General features: G+C 40.6%; 1 protein-coding gene across 1 annotated transcript in view; it reads right to left on the bottom strand.

The window, feature by feature from the left end:
* Positions 1–5,365: 5,365 nt before the first annotated feature.
* Positions 5,366–21,586, bottom strand: part of mcoln1b (mucolipin TRP cation channel 1b) — a 20,094-nt gene continuing 3,873 nt past the window's right edge. The window contains exons 4-13 of the mRNA XM_037689345.1: positions 21,549–21,565; positions 20,434–20,515; positions 20,235–20,331; positions 15,536–15,635; positions 15,347–15,453; positions 9,427–9,576; positions 9,226–9,327; positions 8,833–8,955; positions 6,059–6,265; positions 5,366–5,897 (exon numbers count right to left, since the gene is read on the bottom strand). Of these exons, the coding sequence (XP_037545273.1) occupies positions 5,766–5,897; positions 6,059–6,265; positions 8,833–8,955; positions 9,226–9,327; positions 9,427–9,576; positions 15,347–15,453; positions 15,536–15,635; positions 20,235–20,331; positions 20,434–20,515; positions 21,549–21,565 (1,117 nt within the window). The 3' untranslated portion in view covers positions 5,366–5,765. The remainder of the gene's footprint in view (positions 5,898–6,058; positions 6,266–8,832; positions 8,956–9,225; positions 9,328–9,426; positions 9,577–15,346; positions 15,454–15,535; positions 15,636–20,234; positions 20,332–20,433; positions 20,516–21,548; positions 21,566–21,586) is intronic.

Here is a 21,586-nt window from a genome sequence, read left to right as displayed (position 1 = left end):
ATATATATATATATATATATATATATATATAGATCTATACAAAGAATAATCAGAGCTTTATAACATTCATACAGCACTCTACTACCCGGTAGATCTATATATATATGTATATATATATATATATATATGTATATATATACAAAGAATAATCAGAGCTTTATCACATTCATACATCGATGGGACACACATCAGAGGCAATGAGGGGTTCAGTGTATTGCCCAGGGCCACTTTGGTATGTGACTGCTGGTGGAATTGAACCCCCATCTCTTGCATTGAAGGATGACTGCCTAACCACTCAGCCACAGCTGCCCCAGGCACAAAAGGTTTGCAAAAGACAGCTCAAACGTTAGCATGCGTGACATCAACATGAGGTCCAATTTGCACATTCGTAAACCCAAAACTGCAATTGTGACAAATTTGGTCAAATATATGTATATCAAAATAAGAGTTCAGTCATGTGACTTCCATCTTTTAAACGATGTCATGTTGTGAGCATGATAGCTTGAAAAATAAGCAACGCTGTGGGATTCCTAGGTTTCCAGCCACAATCACTTCCTCCACAGCTCATTGCAATCAGCCACCACTCCACACCTGCACCTGATCTGGACGACTACTCTGTGGACTAAGCTCCTGCCAGACGTTCTTCCGACGCTGGAACATTATGATACCTTATGGTAAAATAATGGACAGCCGGCAAACCTGTTTCCAAACAGTTTAACTAGCTTTTGTACTTTTCTCCAGTGACTTCCAAGTCCTGCGTCCTCGAGTCTTCCAAGACCTCCTTTGTCCTCTGTGACTTCGTCCTGGTATCATCGTGTAATCATCAAACATCGACCTGGATCAGAACACCACCGAGCACCTCACAACTGATCCTCTCTCCAACGCCACTCACCTTCTCCGGAAACCTATAGGACTTCGTTCTCTCCCTGCTCTCCAGCTCAGCCTACAACACAAACATTTGTAAGCAGAGATCATCCTCAAAACTAGCATTCATTATTCAAACAACCTGCCAATCTACAAGATACTCACCTTGTTCCTTTTCTTCCCTTCCAGACTGTAAATATCTGCGCCTGTAAATAAAATCACTTACCTTTTGTACGTCTGACTCTGCCTCTTCCTCAGTCTGCTAACTTGGGGTCAATATTTAAAACCATGTAAACGCACCAACTTCCATTTTTGCGTGTCTCTAGGCATAAGAAAGTTCCCTATGTGGCTGCCATGTCAAAATCCAGTACATAAAAACACATATCTAGAAAACTACAAACATTCACTGTTCAAATCCCTCAGCGACAGGAGACATAGTTGTACCGCTTGCTTTAACATATTTTGCCACAATACTATTGTATTGTAGAATTAATTTTTTGTGCAAATAATACCTACCGGTATACGATTTACTGCTATCAAGTCAAACCACTAAATTCCAGATTGAGCCGCACGTTTTAATCTAAATTTCTGAGTTTCACCAAAACTACAAAAGGATAGTGACTCAAAGATGGTGACAGAAACAGAAGAATATCAGGGGAATAGTAATACGCTCCTGTTTCTGCTCTGGCACCCTTAATTAGCACCTTCATGCTGTTGTTGAGTGTAATCAGTCCCTGAATAATGCAATTTGTTTAGCTGAATAATAACTGGAGGTTAAGTTACAGCCACAGAAATACAAGCAGCTCTAATCATGTGCTTCATGCAGACCGTATCGAGGTTAGAGTGACACCCGCAGACTGTAGGTGTGTGTGAACATTGCATTCATTGAGTGTGTGTGAGAGAAGGAAGAGGGTGTGATCTGAGGCGTTCAGTGCCTCCTGACTGGAGGTTGATGGACATATTGGCACGGTCAACTGGGTACAACAAAGAGAGGAAGGTGGGGTTTTTTCCACGCAGGCGGTGGTTAGTGGCAGCAGAGACAGGAAGGGGCAGGGCAGTGTACCCCGGTGCACAGTTCCTCTGTTATTTATCCCATTGTTGTTATCTGCACTGCACGCAGTCCAGCTGGGACTGTCATGGCACCAAAACAGAAAAACAGGGGTGTTGACACTCAGTCACCTCTTGACACCTGGGCCTTCAGTTAGCTATAGAACCAGCAGGAGATGCAGGTGTGCTCTCCTTGTGTTTCTTTTGATTCTAGCATGAAGGAGTCAGATTGCACACGGACACACCCATCACGTCAGACACAGAGGCTCATTATCACTGAGGCATCAGCAGGAGTGTCGTTTCACGCTCCAATGACTAGAATATCGTTAGATATTAGAAAAGATGTGTGTGAATACCAGGTTGGTGCAGGTTTGCACACGTCAGTGCAGCTGCTGCTCTCTGAACACAACATGGACTCCCCGATGAACACAGCCTGCCAACGCTGCATGTCATTAGCATGCAGGATGCTTCTACACTCCCCGACAAGCAACCTGTGAATAAAGAAGGCAACAAGAACCTCGTTAATGGGACAGAAGCTTGCACACGGGCATGTCCTTCAGCGCTATATGGGTCAAATGTCATCCTTACTGAATGTTATGATAATGATGTAAATGTAGATAATAAATCTGGTTTGGGGGCTGATAAGGTCCAAAAACAGGTTGTCCTTCTTGTTGTTTTTCTTTCCATAGAGGTGTTTTGCCTGAAACCTGATGACATCCAGGTTAGGCCAGTCACCTTAGGTGCTCCTGTCAGCTCTGATGGCATCACTCAGTAAATAATGCATGCAGGTACTGAGCATGCTGGACAGGAATACCAGACACACCCCAGAGGTGGTGTGTACATCTCTGTGCTCTTTATTTGTGTTCACCTGCACAAGTCTGAGTTTTCTCCAGCTGACCGAGGCAGCCCCAGCTTCCCCTTACCTCGTGCTGAGTCGAGGGCGGGATAATGGTGGACTTCAAGGTTAAGTGCTTTAGCATGGCTTTGTTCCTCTTTAATGCTGATGATATTTTACCCAGCTTGCTCAAAGTCAGTGTTTTATTTCCTTCAAGTCATTTCTGTTAAGTTCCATTGTGTTAATTTCCTGTAAAGGTTTCCTAATGGCAGCAGAGAACATGTTCCCCCCCCTCTAGTGGTTGTAAAATAAATCACATGTGAACGAACCACCTAACAAGTGGAGGCATGCAACTATAGGAACCCATCACCCAACTACTGCACCCCTTCAAAATAACCAGAATATCCCTTAAAATAAATGAAAAGCCCTGCTGGCCCAGGTAAGAGTATTTCCAGTTTATTTAATTGAAGTGTGTGATCATTATTCAGACATTTGTACAGAAAATAAGGTGAAAACCTAAACAAACAAAAGACTTGGTCAACATGATGCAAAAATGATGAAAACAACAAACCGTCAAGTAAACTAACAGCAAATAGTAACTGGTTTGATTAATTCATGTCAACACTGATCAACCATCCTGTAAAGTCATGGAGAAAATTAGCAGATTATGTTCAACTCCTTGGCTCCACATTTAAATAAAATGAAACTCTATAACAGCATATAAAAGGGTTCAAATAAATAAATAATAAGAAAAATAAATAAATACATGTTTTAACTTTTTATGATTGCAAATAGTAAAGTGCCAAAAAAAAAAATTAAAAAAAAATCAACAGTGGTACAAAAAACATTAATGTCATAAAATTTTACAAAGAAAAGTTGAAATCATATTTTAGATTTTAATATGCTTCCACAAATTATTGTTCCCTAAAAGTGTCACAGAGAAGTGCTGGTTGGTAGAAATGAACAAACTAATATACACATTAAACTACTGGCTGTAATTATTTCCCAAATTGCTCAGTGTCAACATTTTTACAAGTGTGACAAAAAAACAAACAACTAAACAAACAAACAAACAAACAAAGACAGTGTGTACTTTTAAAGCTGCTTACAGTAGACCTACATACAATATAAGTCAACAAAATATTCATCCATCCATTATCTTTACCCGCTTCTTCCTTTTTGGGTCGCGGGGGTCGCCAGTGCCCATGTCCAGCCATCACTGTGTGAGAGGCGGGGGACACCCTGGACAGGTCTCCAGTCCATCACAGAGACACATAGAGACAAACGAGACAAACAACCATTCACTCTCTCACTCACACCTAGAGACAATTTAGAGTTACCAATCAGTCTAACATGAATGTTCTTGGTTTGTTGGAGGAAACCGGAGTACCCGGAGAAAACCCACGAATGAACGAAGAGAACATGCAAACTCCACGCATAAAGGCCCCTGGCCGGGATTTGAACTGGCAACCTGCTCGCTGAGAGGCAGCAGCTCTACCAACTGCACCACCATGCTGCCCCCTCAACAAAATACATAGGCTACAATTTTTTTCCATGACTGAGTTCAAAAAGTATCGTAACAACATTATCGTATAGTTTTAGTTGTTTTGGACTATGAAACATGTAAAGATTAACGTTAAAAAGCAAGCGGTAACTGAAGTACCAGCTAGCTAATGCTAGCTAATGCAACACTAGCAAGTTAGTTTGAACTAAAAACTTCTTAGGTCTCTGAAAGCCACTGAGCACGTTGTACAACTCAAATAATATACTTGGCGTTACATTAGAATGGACTCACAAATTTATTAAGAAAACTAACACGGGTTAAAGAAGTTAGCATTGCTACTTTAGTAAGTTAGCTTAAACAAATCGAACTGGCATTTGTCTCTGAAAGACTAAATCTACTGTGATATCAAGTGTCTTAGTGATTTACCTTGTTACATAATGAGTATTATTAAAATGGGGCAATGCATTTATATTAGAAGAAAAACATCTTTAAAAAAGGGTTACATTACAATGAAATTAGTTTATTTTAATAAACAGGTTGAAAGCGGTTAGCGTAGCCAACAATCCTCTGCTTTGCTGGGCCTTGGTCTTCATTAATCTTCACCATTTTACAAGGGGGTATACTGTACTTTTACTTCCCTTAAATTTGTCTGGACATACCAAATTATTTTGTTTTAAAGCAGTTTTCTGCTAAAATGCACTATCTTGCAGTGCATTAGAGTCCAATCAGCTAGCTCTTTATGGCAGCAACACTTCATACATTGTGATGACTGACTGGTCGGTCTCAGGGCTCGTTCTTCCCTCGTACAGACATCATCTCCTGAGAGTCACCGAGGAGGATGTGAACAAAACAGATGAGGACAGAGCAAATTAAACTGAAGTGGAGGAGCCCCACTGAGTACAAATGTGTTCAGAATCTAATGCATTTAAAAAAGGAAGTAATCATTATTATTATTTAACCTTGCCTGGCTGATTATTGTGCCTTTTCTACTATGACATCCACAATTCGTAGAATATTTACAAACCAAGAGGCAACAACTAATTTTAACCACTTAAAAATCTAATCAGGAAAAAAACCCTGTACAAAATAAATTATATAAAAGAAAAGTTGCCTTCATACTTTGTTGACCTTGCGTTCAGTTTAGAGTGATAATGTTTACTGGCATTGTGCGTCTAAGTTCTGACAATAAATTATTCATTCAGTACAAAAGCCCATGCCGATAATTGGGCTTGAGACAGTGCAGTGCAATCTATCGTCCCAGCACAAATTCAAATGCAAAATTTAAATGCGGTCACCAGAGGACAAAATGGCCCAAGGTCAGTCGCTTCATTCTCCAAGTCTTTATCTTCCCTGCTGAGAGACCGTAGAAAGGAGAGCAATTTCCATCAGCCGTCACTGGAGCGGAAATGTGGGGCTTTGAAGATAGAGGACAAAAAACAAACCTAGAGAATCTTGCTCTTTCACACTCATGCTGCTTACTCCCTTTATGAATCCATTATGTCCTCCTCTTCCTCACTACTTGCAGCAGCAGAGGTAAGAGCCCGACGAGCCTTCGGGGCCACGGAACTTGCCAGAACTGGGCGTGTCGGTGCACTGTGCGATGAACGCGTGCAGGTCTGTGATGTGGACCTGCTCCTGTGTTTGGGCCTGCTGGAGTACAAAGCGAAGATTAGATAAAACACAAACGGTTGAGTTTGAAAAACAGTACATGACCCGACGGCCAGGTATCAACATTTACTGTTTCTATGGCACATCTCAAGCCATTAGTGTGGCTCAAAACAAAACAAAACCAAAACGGATGACCATACCATGATGGTGTCGTAGGCTCCGGTGATAAGGGCGATGAAGAGCGACAGCACCATGTAGATGAAGAGGGAGATGAAGGTGTAGAGGTAGACCTGGCTGAAGATCCACACCAGTGGGCTGCTGTGCTCCATCTCAGCAAACGTTACGAACATGTCGTCCCCGTTGATGAGAGAAAACAGGCACTCCGACACCATGGACAGGGAGCGAAACTGGACACAAGCAAACCAGAAAACTTTCCAGACTAGATTTTGTGATGTTGTGTTGATTGATTGATTTATTTACATTATATTTAGATTTAAGTGGTTTTATACACATAGATTATGGTATCGTCAGCATACATACGTAAATTTTTTCTAGTCCTGCTCATAACTTTTGATCCGCACAAGATAATTTAACTAAACTTGATACACATTTGTAACACCACTAGACAGAGTGTCATGTATAATTTTCATCACCCCAACTTCAAAGTCAAGGTCATAAATCAAGGCCAAAAATTAAACAAGGTATTTGATTTTTCTGTGGGATAACATCTGATCCACTCAAGAGAACTGAATGAAATTTGACACAAATATGCACCATCCCTAAACAGTGTCACATACACATTTCATATTTCCAGCTCTAAGGTCAAGGTCACAAATAAAGGTCAACAACAAGGTATTTGTTTGTCCAGGCCAATGCTATACATTGCTGTATGGCTGAATAAAAGTTTGTCGACGAGCACCTAAAGTGCCGTTTGCGGTACTCTTGTTTGAAAAGCTGTACTTTGTGAGAACAAATAACTTACAAGCAACAAAATAAACAGTGAGTTGCAGAAGTGTTTACCCTTTTGCAATGGCGGGCCATGCATTTCACACCTAGGCCTTCAGCAGTGGTCTTCCTGAATTTATCCACCTCTTAATAGCATCATTATGACGCCATGGCTTCAGAAACCATTAATTATACACAGAAACAGTATAATACGATGCTGCATCACATACAGGTATCTCATGCAGTGATAACAAATGCCATTACTCAAGTAAGAAACCCAATTAACACAATTTAAAATGTTTCCTTTAACTGGCAGCACGGTGGCACAGTTGGTAGAGCTGCCGCCTCTCAGCAAACAGGTCACCCTGGTACAAATCCCGGTCCGGGGACATCTCTGGGTGGAGTTTGCATGTTCTCTCCGTGCATGTGTGGGTTTTCTCTGTGTACTCCAGTTTCCTCCCACAGCCCAAAAACATGCATGTTAGGCTGATTGGTAACTCTAAATTGTCTCTAGGTGTGAGTGAGAGAGTGAATGGTTGTTTGTCTCATTTGTCTCTATGTGTCCACGTGATGGACTGGAGACCTGTCCAGGGTGTACCCCATGTCTTGCACAGTGATTGCTGGATATGGGCACTAGTGACCCCCACGATCCAAAAAGGAAGAAGCGGGTAAATATAATGGATGGATGTAGCCACAGCATATATTTTTACATATTTACCAAAATCATTAATATTCACTAAATTGACAAACATTTATTAACAATTTGAATAAAATGCATTTTACTCACCAAAAGTCTTGATTATCTGTACTCAAACCCCATCCTCCTTTCTTTCCTCAAGAAGAGTTCAGTTCCTCTGTCCTACAGGTCATTATAGGGTTTCTGTTTCAACAGTAAGTCCTTTCTAACGCCGTGGAAGCTAACACTAAAAGTTTTAATTCAGTTACAGGTCTCTCTCTTGTAAACGAGTCCTCGTGACTCAATCAGACTAACCTGTATACATAAAGGTTGAATGAAAATTTCACTTTAGGGCTGAGAATGTCCGCTCGACATTTAGCTTGTAGAGGATAGATAGTTCCTAGCTCTGACAGTTCGCTCGATGACCGTCCAATCAAACAACAGAATGTCTGCTAGAAGGTCCTGGTGTCACCAGCTCAACATCTGATTGGTCAAAGGAGCAGTTTCATTGCCATTTGTTTAAACCTGCAGGTGTCTGCACTGTTGATTCTGAAGGCCTCTGGGCAGATTTATTTAACCCTAGCAACACATGATGGTTGAAATATGATTGGATAAAAGCTCAGGACTGGCTTTCAGAACTCACAATTCTGAGGTGGCTTTTTTTTAGTGGGCTTAGGTGGGTCATTTATACACATTTACACAAGTTTAACACACAAAACCTACATTTAACGTCAGATAACTTTTTGGTTACTTTTTTGTGCACAATTGAGGGTTTTTTGTTTGATTTTTTGTAAGCTATTTGTTTGTTAATCAATTAAGTCCATCATCCATTAATTCCAAAGTGGGTCGCGGAGGCAGCACCTTGAGCAGGGAGGTCCAGACATCTCTTTCCACAGCCACCTCTTCCAGCTCTTCTGGGAGGACTCCAAGGTGCTCCCAGGCCAACCGAGAGACAGTCTCTCCAGCGTATACTGGGTCTTCCTCGGGGTCTCCTCCAAGTCGGACATGCCTGAAGCACCTCCCTAGGGAGGCCTCACCCAGGGAGCATCCTTACCAGATGCCCGAATCACCTCAATTAAGTCTATTATTCAAAATAAATCGAACTTATACAGTGAAACGAATACACCAGGTCTAGTTGGGAATGACTTTCAGCTATTCCTACATTTTGCATCACTTTACACATTTTTAAAATTATTTAGGACATTTTTTTTCAATTTAACTTGATTATTCAGATGTATTTTGCATAGGTCCATTGTCTTAATTCTAATAAACTGAATTGATTAGGCGGTGCTGACAGGTACACATGATTTTAGTGGCTAGTTTCTGTGTAAAGCTACAGCAGAGTGTGTGTACCTTAGTATGATAGGGTCCGAGCACAATCCACCCACAGAAGCAATAACCAAAATAAATAGCAGCTGCGCAGCAGCAGAACCGGATGACGTTAGGAAACGCAGCTCTCAGAGTCACAATCAAGATCTGTAGCAATAAGAAAAAGAAGCAAACTCAGTGGAATGGTGTGTCATCCAGGACACGGTAAATAAAAAATAAACAAAATAACAAAACAACTGGACAACGCTTTGCTTCCTATCTGTGTAGCTTTCTTAACAATTAAGCTACTCATTAGGGAAGTATCATCTTCAACTTCAGAACAGAAGTCCAGTTGTTTTGTTTTTCTTTTTTTGGACAACAGACATCAGTCAATTTTTACACGTATTTAAAATACTCAAGAGTCAAAGTTTTACATACATTGTATTTCTGAAAGAAACTGAAGTAGCGGATGACTCCCACCCACACCAGCAGAGTCGAGGTTCCCAACAGAATCCCGCAAACGTCATATGATGATAACGTCTTCAACACAAGGACGACACAGTTAATCACACAAGGGTTTTTACAGTGCGGCAAAATTTTTCCAGTTTATTAACGAGAAAAACAGGAAGTGGAAACTACCTTGGACTCTATCCCAATTTTGATGAAGCTGCCAACGATGGTGAACAAGTCGCTGATGATGAGCAGGATGTACCAGCCATTAATGAACTCCATTCTGTCCTCCCAGCACACACTGCGGCCAAGTTTGTGATGAAAAAACTGCACGAGCTCCTGATTTAGGAAAGCAGAGATATGCAAAAACATTTTATTTATTTGTTTTTCCTTCTTTTTCATCCAGTTTATATCAAGTGAGAGCAATCTTTTAGTTTTGGCAGCATTTAGTACCAATTTAGCTGCTCTCTTCTTCAGGGGTTGCCACAGCGAACTGACTTGCACGAAGACTTGGCAGTTGATTTTACGCCAGAAGCCCTTCCTGACACAACCACAGACCACCGAGCTACCACAGCCCTCTGTGCGGAGCATTTAGTACCAAATATGACTGAATAATGTCAAAAAATCTAGGACAAAAGCATGACAGTAAACAACTGTATCATCAGCATTAAGATGGATAAGTGCATCTGAGACATTCTGCCTCATGTTTTAATCTAAGGTGTACAAAAGTAGATCCTTGAGGAACACCTTTTGTAATGTTCTGACAACTGTTCGGGTTCTAAAACTATTTAAATCTAACCTCAACTGTACAAAAACACATTCACTTCCAACATGTTATTTAATTAAAGTCAAAATGAAAAATTTGATGTTTCGTGCTTGTTTTGCAGCAGGATCTAGACTTCTTGCCATCGGCTGAACTCTTCTGTCTACCAAAGGACTCTAAAGTCCAACATCTGAAGCTGAGCAAAGATCTCGAACAAGGCAGAAAATCTACAACAGAATGGTTGAAAAAGAGGAGAATGAATGTGCTGGATGATTCAGTGAAAGTCCAGAGCTGATTTGAAAGCTGTGGTGGAACCTTCAGAGAGCTGAGCAGACACAAATATCTGCAAACGTCAATGAACTGAAGCAATGCTGGAAAGAGTGGTCCAGAATTCCTCCACAACCATGTAAGAGATTCAAAAAATGTTCAATATAAAAAAAACTGGATTTTATTTGTAACAGAAGATGTTTCGCTCCTCATCCGTGGAGCTTTCTTAATTCAATAAGCAGTGAGTGAGGGGTTCAGGTAATAAGTGTAGTGGACTAAGCCTACGTCGAAACCCAGTCTAAGGTCAAAACTCTTGACCTTTAGAACCTTGTGGGACAGAAGCTGTCATTTCATGTATTTGACTCCATAAATACAGGTTCACCCATCCTGAGACTTTCTTTCTTGAAGATTCAAGTGAAAAGAACACTCTCTTTTTATTATCATTACTATCTTACAAATGTTGATAATCAAAGTGTCTTAGTTCAAACCATTTTAGATGTTGCAGTGAACTAATCAATTTTATTAACTGAGTAATGATTTTATTCTCATGTTAAAAGCTGTGCAGAGTTTATGCATTTTTCTGATTTCTGCTTTTGAATGAGCAAGTGTGTGCGTTTACAAGGTTACAGTCAAACGAAAAACAAGTTGTTATGTTAAAACTGTCATGTTTTAGAATCCTCTCAGACGTAAATAGAGATGTTTTGCACCTGTGTCTTAGGCACGCCAAAACAGAACCCTCTCGGTCTGTGAGAACATTTCTGAGCTGTCTCATAACAATTCTCGCTGTCTCTAACCCCTTACGTCACAAAAACACACCCCTTCTGGTCGTTTCTGACCAATGAAAAATCCCAAAAAGTGAACCGGGAAAGAGCCTTTAAAATGTCAGTACTTCCTGGTCTACACAGACTCACAGAGACTCAGAGACTCACGGAGTTACAGAGTTGGAGAGTTGTCAGACTTCAAGAGTTCTGTGGGAGTTCTGTAAACTACACGAGAGCTAAAGTTCTGATGGAGTGCTGTTGGAGTTCCTGACATGACAACGAAGCTCTTCCGAGTTCATGGGATTATAACATTTCCACTGAGGTGAGCTGTGGCGGACAGAATCTCGCCGCTACTCCGGACGAGTAACAGCATCCTACGGAGACGCTGAAAGGGTGCGTTAAACGGAATCTCGCCTGAGACATCTCCAGGTAAAAGAGTCGTTTTCACCACCTAAGTGTACTGTGAGGAAAAGCTGAAGAAAGCCCGGAGAGTGCCGTTCTGTTCAACACTCTACCTCAAACACCATCTTTCTCCCCTTTAAACTTCATCTTTCATCTTAAACTTTTCTATCAAGTAGAAATTCTCCCAGATATTTAGAAATGTCTGTGTAAAATGCTCACCCACATTCATGTGGGCAAAAGATCATAGTTGTACAGTTTTATAAATGTCTGTGGTGCAGCAACGGAAAAATCATGGCCGTATGATTTTTCCTGATTGATTGCTTATGTTGTTATTTTCATAATGTGCCAAATTAATGTAAATGTTTGATGTTAAATTTGATTCTGTAAATAAATGACCGCATTCATTTTGATGGGTCAAATTTAAATGACGTCTCACGTTTGCATTTCCTTAAATTCAATGCACGTTTTATTCAGTCCAGAAAAATGAGGAACTCGCGTTAAATGATGAATATATCCCAGCATCTGTTCATCTACATAAGGCTGAGTGAGATAAGACACACACACAGTGCCTTGAGAAAGTATTTGTCCCCCTTGAACTTTTCAACCTTTTGCCACATTTCAGGCTTCAAACATAAAGATATAAAATTTTAATTTTTTGTGAAGAATCAGTAACAAGTGGGACACAATCATGAAGTGGAATGAAATTTATTGGATGGGTCAAACTTTTTTAACAAATAAAAAACTGAAAAGTGGGGCGTGCAATATTATTCGTCCCCTTTACTTTCAGTGCAGCAAACTCACTCCAGAAGTTCAGTGAGGATCTATGAATGATCCAATGTTGTCCCAAATGACTGATGATGATAAATAGAATCCACCTGTGTGTAATCAAGTCTCCGTATAAATGCACCTGCTCTGTGATAGTCTCAGGGTTCTGTTCAAAGCACAGAGAGCATCATGAAGACCAAGGAACACACCAGGCAGGTCAGAGATACTGTTGTGGAGAAGTTTAAAGCCGGATTTGGATACAAAAAGATTTCCCAAGCTTTAAACTTCCCAAGGAGCACTGTGCAAGCAATCATATTGAAATGGAAGGAGTAGCAGACCACTGCAAATCTACCAAGACCCGGCCGTCCCTCTAAACTTTCATCTGGAACAAGGAGAAGACTGATCAGAGATGCAGCCAAGAGGCCCATGATCACTCTGGAGGAACTGCAGAGATCTACAGCTGAGGTGGGAGAGTCTGTCCACAGGACAACAATCAGTCGTACACTGCACAAATCTGGCCTTTATGGAAGAGTGGCAAGAAGAAAGCCATTTCTCAAAAATATCCATAAAAATGTTGTTTAAAGTTTGTCACAAGCACCTGGGAGACACACCAAACATGTGGAAGAAGGTGCTCTGGACACATGAAACCAAAATCAAACTGTTTGGCCACAATGCAAAACAATATGTTTGGTGTAAAAGCAACACAGCTCATCACCCTGAACACACCGTCCCCACTGTCAAACATGGTGGTGGCAGCATCATGGTTTGGGCCTGCTTTTCGTCAGCAGGGACAGGGAAGATGGTCAGAATTGATGGGAAGATGGATGGGTCCAAATACAGGACCAGTCTGGAAGAAAACCTGTTTGAGTCTGCAAGAGACCTGAGACTGGGACAGAGATTTATCTTCCAACAAGACAATGATCCAAAACATAAAGACACATCTACAATGGAATGGTTCACAAATAAACGTATCCAGGTTTTGGAACGGACAAGTCAAAGTCCAGAACTGAATCCAATTGAGAATCTGTGGAAAGAGCTGAAGACTGCTGTTCACAAACGCTCTCCATCCAAACTCACTGAGCTCGAGCTGTTTTGCAGGAAGAATGGGCAGAATTTCAGTGTCTCCATGTTCAAAACTGATAGAGACAAACCCCAAGAGACTTGCAGCTGGAACTGCAGCAAAAGGCGGAGCTACAAAGTATTAACGCAAGGGGGCCCAATAATATTGCACGCCCCACTTTTCAGTTTTTTATTTATTATAAAAGTTTGACACATCCAATAAATTTCATTCCACTTCACGATTGTGACCCACTTGTTGTTGATTCTTCACAAAAAATTAAAATTTTATATCTTTATGTTTGAAGCCTGAAATGTGGCAAAAGGTTGAAAAGTTCAAGGGGGCCGAATACTTTCGCAAGGCACCGTATGTAGATTGACAATTAATTACAACATGTAAGAGATTGATACAATTCTACAGAAATCCACAGCTAGAAATTAGTGCTGGTAATTCTGAGGTTGAATCATAAAGTGGACTTGTTATTTTTCCACACAGATTTTCCATTTCACCTTTATTTTTGTTGAATAAATGACACGATGGAATCTGATCAGTGTTTTTTGTACACAAGATTAGAGTTGAATGATTTTATAACCTGCTTAAGACAAGATCAGTTTTGTTATGTCTTGATACATAAACTCAAGAACTGAAAGAGAATGTACTTTACTTTTGCCGTTTACCATATTTTTCGCCATATAAGTTGCATCTTTTTTAATAAATTTGCAAGTCCTGCGACTTATACACTGAAGCGACTAATATACGTATTTTCCCCATATTTATAACCCAATTTTTGGTTGAAATTTGACCATTTCATTCATTCTGACATGAAAATATTAAACATTGCCCAACAATTTTCATTCAGGTCATCTGGACATTTTCTTTTTTTGAGCTGAGCATGGACTTTGTTGGTTTTGAACCAGTTTGACATGACTGTCGACGAGGGAGAGGGCTGGCACTGGAGGAGGGGGTGTGCCAAAGACACCATCTTAGCACCAACATAACTGGTTTGTTCCACTTTGGAGTAAGCTGTTGGAGGAAGAATCAGTTTTGTGTTATGTGTTTCCTTGACTGATGAAGCCATCTGGATAGAAGGTAAAACATTTCAGCACAAAAAAGAAACTGTCCAGATGACCTGACTGAAAATTGATGGGTTGTATACCTGGATTATTGAGCATGGACTTTGTTGATTAAACATAACCATTTGTGGCCAATAGAGGGCCGTCGAGTCTTATGGCAAGCCAAATGTCTCATTAATAGGTAAAAGTGGGAATTAATGAGACACTTGGCTTGCCATAGCAGCTACATTTGTTTTGCTCAGGAACTCCTGGAGCAAACGTCAAATCAGCTGCATTTTGCTGCACCACCCCAGCGAAATGCAGCTGATTTGACCATTAAAGTGCATATATTAAGGAAAAGTTCAACTAAGACACACCTTTACTATAATGTCGAGCAAACAAATAATTGTTTTTAGGTGGTTAACTTGTTAAATTTCGATGAAATGCACAGCGAGTCCTCCCTCAGTTTTTTTTTAAATGCAGCTGATTTGACTGTCAAAGTGCATTTATTAAAAAAAAGTTAGACTGAGACACACCTTTGCTATAATTTCGAGCAAACAAATAATTGTTTTTAAGTGTTATTCTTGTTCAATTCTTGTTCAAGACCTCCCGTGCACGCTCTTGCAGCTGCCATTTTGTTAGCCAATCGAAGTTTGGCACAACACCGGCCCACGTTTCCAGGTTGTTAACGGTGACGCGTAACAAACGCGACTCGTCAGCGGTGACGCATAATAGATGCGCCATATACAGCAAAGCGACTTATTTATGTTTTATCCACTTTATTAGACATTTTTGGACTGATGCGACTTGTACGGCAGAAAATACGGGACTTGAAAGGCTCTTGCATGAGAAGCCATGATCAATTGTACGCCATGTTTAAGGTTCATCAGTATTGTGTTTGTGGAAAGTTTTATTTATTTATTTATAAGTTCCATTTGTTTTGATGTTGCAAACATTTTTTAATGATTAAAAAATTTATAGAGAACAGCTTTTGTTTCGGGGTGAAAACAAGTTAAAGAAAGTGTTTGTCCTGTTGTCTTACGTCCTGCAGGAGGATTCCTCTGAGGATGGAGCGGCCACAGAGCAGCAACGACAGCAGGCAAACGATCATCACCAAAACGTCGAAGAACTCCAGAGCGTAGCTTTCAGCTGACAGAAGAGAACAGAGGTGACTAAAATCAAAAGGAGTTATAAAAGTGACACAATATTTACAACCTGTCCACTCACTCACCGTGCCCCGACACGTTGGGATCTTTACACTCTTTTATGGAGGCCTGGTTCTGGAGGCTGATCTTAACTTTGCCGCTATGCGCCTTGTTGTCCATGACGATCTGAACACGCAAACAAAAACCAGGTCAAACTGGAGACAATACAGCCTGAATGCTGAGTTCTGCGTGACTTTCCTGAAATTTACTGAAGCTCAAACTGAGTAAAACACTAGCAAAGAGCTAAAACAATCAAAACGCTACCGTAATGACAAAAACTAAAAGAAGGAATACGCTAGCTAAAGAACTGTAAAATTGTAGTCACTAAAAAAAGCAAAATGTTTGTTAAAAGTAACAAAATGCTAGATAATGTTAAGTGGAAAAAAGTCAGTTGAGTTTAACTAGAATTGTAATTTGTAGAATTATCATTAGCAGTACTGTATTTAATGAGGTGTCCCAATATGGACACCAATATCAGTATTGGGACCCGATACCTGCATCATATACTCGTACTTGTATTCATAAAAACACCCTGATACCACTTTAATACTTGGTGAAGTCATTTGCTCTTCCGCTTTGCAAGTTACCGATGACAAAACATAAAAACTGTCCATGTTTAAGTACTAACTGAAGTACTAAAACTACGAAGTAGGAACAATTAGTACAAGTTGTTTTTTTTTCTCCCTGTACTCCGGTAAAGTCAGACGTGTTTTCCCAGCGCTCCATACCCCCCCCCCCCCTTTCGTCCTGTGAACCCTTAAAGAGTCTCTTTTTGTTCTGCATACATCCTAATTCGAAGGATCAGCTGGTCTCTCAACAAATTGATCAACTTCTCCCGACAGGAGACAGGGTAAGGAGGACCCTCTGACCTCGACAGAAACGAATTGGATTCATGATGACAACAGTTTTTTTGCTGTTTTGTTGGTGAAATCTGGATTGTCTATCCATTCATGTGGATGTGTCGAAGCTCGGCAGCGCTCAGACTGCATTATGCACAGCTGTGTCAGAGAGCTGTTATCAGGACTGTGAACTCTCTAGCAGCACACAAGAAAGTGGGAATATTCTTGGAGAAGCTGTGAGCTCGGCTTTAAGGAATCAATTCGGCTGTTTTGGAGTTTCCATCAGAGGAAAATACCAGCGAGGCTTTAAAAGGAAGAAAGAGCAATTCACGAGTTCTGCCTGACCCAAAACTGTGGCCTTGATGCCGGACTTATGTCAACTCCTCCTGGCATGTTTAGAAAAAACAAGGATGCTTTGTCTGTCTCCTCAACCCTCCCTTCCCCATTTTAAACCCTTCCCACACTCTTGCAATATTCTAAACAATGTTTCTAAATGCTAAACACTCTAAAAGAGCACAGCATGACATAATCTCAGCTCTCTGCCACCTTCCAGTGCTCTTGGCCATGCCCACTTCTCCGCTGCAATCGCTGGCAGGTGGCAGAGAGCGGAGATCATCACATCACTTCAACACTCGCTCTTGCAAGGGCGGACGCCTTTCCTCTCCTCTCCCTCTCTGCTTCCCCTCCTCTCCCTCTCTGCTTCGCTTTGCTCTGTCCTGTCTGTGAATCTGCTTTAGAGCCTCTCTTTTACAAATCTTCCGAATCATAATTTATGGATTTGAATTTGGTCAGTTGGTCCCTCAATGCAATTGGTAACATTTCTTCGAAGAGAAGACAAGCTTTAGGTAATCTGATTTGCCCTGATGGCACGCACGCAGCTGGATACTTCATCGACTTGGAAGACTTGATGATGTGCCTTTTTCTGCTGTCAATCGTGGATGTTAAGGGCGTATATATATAAAATTGGATTTATGATAACTGGTTTCCTGCTTTTTGGATTTGGCTGGTTCCTGGTATAGCAACAAACAAGGAAGTCGTCGGCAGCAAATTTGGCCCTGGTCAGGCTGCCTGCCTTATATGATGGTTTGGTTCATGCCTCGAGTGCCCAGACTCTATTGCTAACTTTTGCAGGATGGATCAGATCTCGGAGAACATTCTCAGGCATGGACCAGTTGTGTGGCCACTCAATTTGGATATTTCGGAACCGAAATGGCCAACATAGACTCATGGTAGACATAATCAAAATTCTGTCTGTCCCCAAAACAATTGTGTTTATCTGAATTCGGCTCCCTGACTGGTCTTGACAGGTCATCGTATCTTAAATCACGTGAAAGCTCTGTAAACCATGATGCTCTGCCCCTCCCCCCGTCTCCCATCGAGGAAGTCTACGGACCAATCAGAAGGGCCCGGCTGAATAAGCATTCTGTCATCATTTCAGGACTCTTTGGATTCTATCTTACGTCGTCCTTGGCCGACCTCTGCACCCACTGAGAGTTTACAGGTATCTCCAGAGGGAATTATGTGAACTCGAGCGATTTATCACTCTTATCTGAACTCTTGCAGTGCCTCTGCGAGTGTCTCTGGACATGCTCACCGCCCTTGCATCCCCCGCCCCCCCGTGGAATGTCGGCGTCATTATGTGCTTGTGTGAGAGGTTTTTTTTCATTTTCATGCTCTTAATCTTCAGCCAAAGATTAAGAGCATGTTAGGAATTTGTTTGCCTCCAAAAACCCATGTTGTCACTTTCATCACTTCATTGTCTGTCCAAACAGGTCTCACTTGTAAATGAGTCTTTGAGGCTCAATGTGATTTAGCTGTTTAAAGAAAGGTTGAATGAATGAATGAATGCTGCAGGCGGGAACTTCTCCCTGCACCTGCTGTGGGCTGCACACAGGTGCAGCAGATGTTAAATAATTCAAAATAATTATTTTAAATAAAAATTCCATGTCGATAGTGCAGCAATCAGCCAATTGTGTGTCATGTCCAATCTTAATTTGAAAAACCGCGACAGAGCAAGTCCGCGAAAGTCGAACCGCCAAGTAGCGAAGAACTACTGTACTCAATCTGATGAACTCGTATCGGGACATCTCTTGTATTAGTATTAGTTCAGTTTAATTCAATTCAGATGATTTATATAGAGCCAAATCACAGCAGAATCATCTCAGGGCACTGAACAGAAACATTCATTTATATAAAAAACAAGTAAACATTATTTATCTGAGGAGCAGACTGCTTTGAGTTTAACTTCACTGCAGACTCTCATCTTGAGCATGAAGGCGACAGTGGAAAGGAAAAACTCCCTTGTGAGGAAGAAACCTTTAGCAGAACCAAGCTCATTAGTATGAATAGAACTGGCGTTAGCATGAATACATTTTGCATTAGCAGTGGTAGTACTAGCATAAGTACAATTAGAAGAAGTAAAATTAGCATTAGTAGATTTAGAATTTGTTGACCTTTTAAAAAATGTAAAATTAAGCATTACATGTTAAAATACATTTACATATATTTCCAGTACTCAAAGTTGGTGTTACTCCAGTCTTGATCTTTTACGTCTGTTTGTTGTTGACGTGTGCAGACAGATGTATATTAGTTCGATTGTAAATTTGTTTTATTAGTTTTCAACGTACAGTGTTGCCGGGTGTCACAATGACTGCAGAGCACAGCTGAAACCAATAGATATGAACACTGTTTAGACTAATTGCATTTATCAGCTAGCCGTAGCAGAATTAGCATTAGCACTAGCTTGGTGAAGTAAATTTCAAGGGATTTGAAAAGATCTGAACGTATTTTAATAGAGAGTTTATTATGGAAATACTGCTGAAATATTTTAAAAACGTATAAATGTTACAAAAACTAAAAGTAATAGCACTGATCCCCTGAACGAGCTAAACGTTTTAATATAGGAAAGGTTTAAATAGCACAAAATATGCAGCGGTAAATAGAAGCCAAAATATATACATTAAAAAAACCAGGATAATAGTGCAAATGCTGAATTGGCATTAACAAACACATGCAGAAAAATGTGTAACCACGTTTAATCCTCTCAAATTAAGCATTTAACCATTAAGATATAATCTTTAATCTTGGATTGGGTTAACTCTTTGCTTTGCAAGCTGAACTGCAAACTGGATGTGATTCGCTGGCAGGACGGACCAGATGTTGGGGAATACTCTCAGGCACGGACCAGCCAAGTGCCCACTTCATTTGGACGTTTCAGGATCTCTGTGAGGACCAGTAAAGACTCGAGGCAGACATAAATCAGTAAAGTTCTGCCTGTCCCCAAAACAAGCGTTTATCTGAATTCGGCTCCCCGGCTGGCCTTATCTCAATTCGCCTGGAGGCCCTGTAAATCTCAATACTTTGACCCCTCCCATCTCCCACCGAGGAAGTCTACGGACCTATGAGAGGGACCCGGATGAATAAACATTGTATCATCATTTCAGGACTCTTGGATTCTCTCTGGCACTGTCCTAGGTTGATTTTGACACCCCTGAGAGTGTTTACGGATCTCACCAGAGGGAACTGGTTGATTATACCATTCTCATCAGAACTCCTACAGTGCCTCTGGAGTGTCCTTGGACACACTCACTGCCCTTGTCATCTCCACTCTGCTGCAGAATGTCTGCGTCACTATGTGCTTATGTGCGGGGTGGTTTTTTTTTTCAATTTCAAGCTATCTCTCCTTGGTCAAGGAGTCTGTTAGGAATTGTTTTTATTCCAAATCCTAAACACGTCACTTTAATTAGTTTTTTGTCTGTCTAAACAAGCCTCACTTGTAAAGGAGTCATCGAGGCTCAATGTGATTATCTGTATAAATAAAGGTTAAATAAAAAATAAACTCCAAAGATGCACACACACACAGTTTTTGTATGGTCAGTCAGCTCACAGTGATAGCGAAGGTGTAGCAGTCAGGGATTTCATTGTTTATGACCGTCTGAATGTTGATGGCCTTCAGCTGGAAGTCGACTGTGACGTTGATCAGCCTGTAGATGGAAAACACCACCAAAATATTCTGACGATGTGAGCGGCTTTAAAAGAAAACAAGTCATATTTTTTGTAATTCAAAAAAAAAAACTGCATCTAACTTGTGAAACTGGAGAGTTAAGTTCTTGTAGTCATCATTTCTCAGAGCAGAACTGTACGTCTGCGGATTCAGCCCGATGCAGTCTGGAAAACAAAAATAAAATTGCCGTGGAGGAAGTGAAATTATCCACTTGAGGAGAAAAAGCAAATTCTAGTTGTTTTTCCTCCAAAACAAACCCAACCCCAAAACTCCACACTTCCTCTGAGCTTCAGAATCACTCATGGAGATAAAGCCATGTTTATGTCCATGTTTATTTCCTTCTCGTCACCCACAGACAGACACATCTGTGCTGAACCAACAGATGTTAGCCAATAACTAGTTTCCCATAACCTACTCTGTTTGTTGCACTTGTAGTGTTTGTGTTTCCATGTTCTTAAAAGTAGGACGACGACGTCAGCTTGAAGAAACGAGTTAAACAGGATTGTTTTCATCCTAAAAGAACTTCAGTCTCAAAGAATGAACAGGGTTTAAGTTGGGAGGGTTCATAATTACAAGGGACAACATTCTTTATGGCTTGCAGGTTAATCAACAAGAGCTTGATCTGTCTCGGTCAATGTTCTCTGTTGCTCCCTCCACATCAAATCAACAATGACAGAATGACCCAACCGTTTTTCGTCAAAAACATTTCACTTAGCCATTGGGCAAGAGAAGTTTGCACTAAATTAAGCATTTATATGTTTTTTAAGTAGTATGAGACAAGATAAAAATATTTTACTTTTTAAAATCTTCTTGGGGGCCAGATAAAATGTTAACAAGGGCCAAATTTGGCCCACGAACCTTGAGTTTGACATGTGGTTTAAGCTAATGCTATTTAAAAAAAACTTTGCCTTGCTGTTAGCTGGTTATTTGCAGGCACAGTGACAGGAGCAGCTAGATGTAGCACTTCCAGTGCAGACAGCTATTTCCTGCAAGAAAATTGTGATTTATGAGTTAAAATAAATATTAAATTTTAAAATAATTTGCTCAACCTGCTGCAAAATATTTAAAATGGGAGTTAGTTTAAGATGGCAGCAGACCACTTTGGTCTTGGTGTTGCTGAAACTAGCCATTAGCTCATTGGTCTGCTCACAGTCAAGCTCAATTTTTCTAAAATAAGTTGCTCAAAGGGCTGTCTACAACAGGTAAGATACTGACTGTTGAAACACGTGAACATG

The sequence above is a fragment of the Nematolebias whitei genome, chromosome 15, assembly GCF_014905685.2.
Source record: "Nematolebias whitei isolate Nwh7 chromosome 15, NemWhi1, whole genome shotgun sequence".
Taxonomy (NCBI): domain Eukaryota; kingdom Metazoa; phylum Chordata; class Actinopteri; order Cyprinodontiformes; family Rivulidae; genus Nematolebias; species Nematolebias whitei.
The sequence above is the reverse complement of the archived record's forward strand: the minus strand, read 5'-3'. Positions and strand labels throughout refer to the sequence as shown.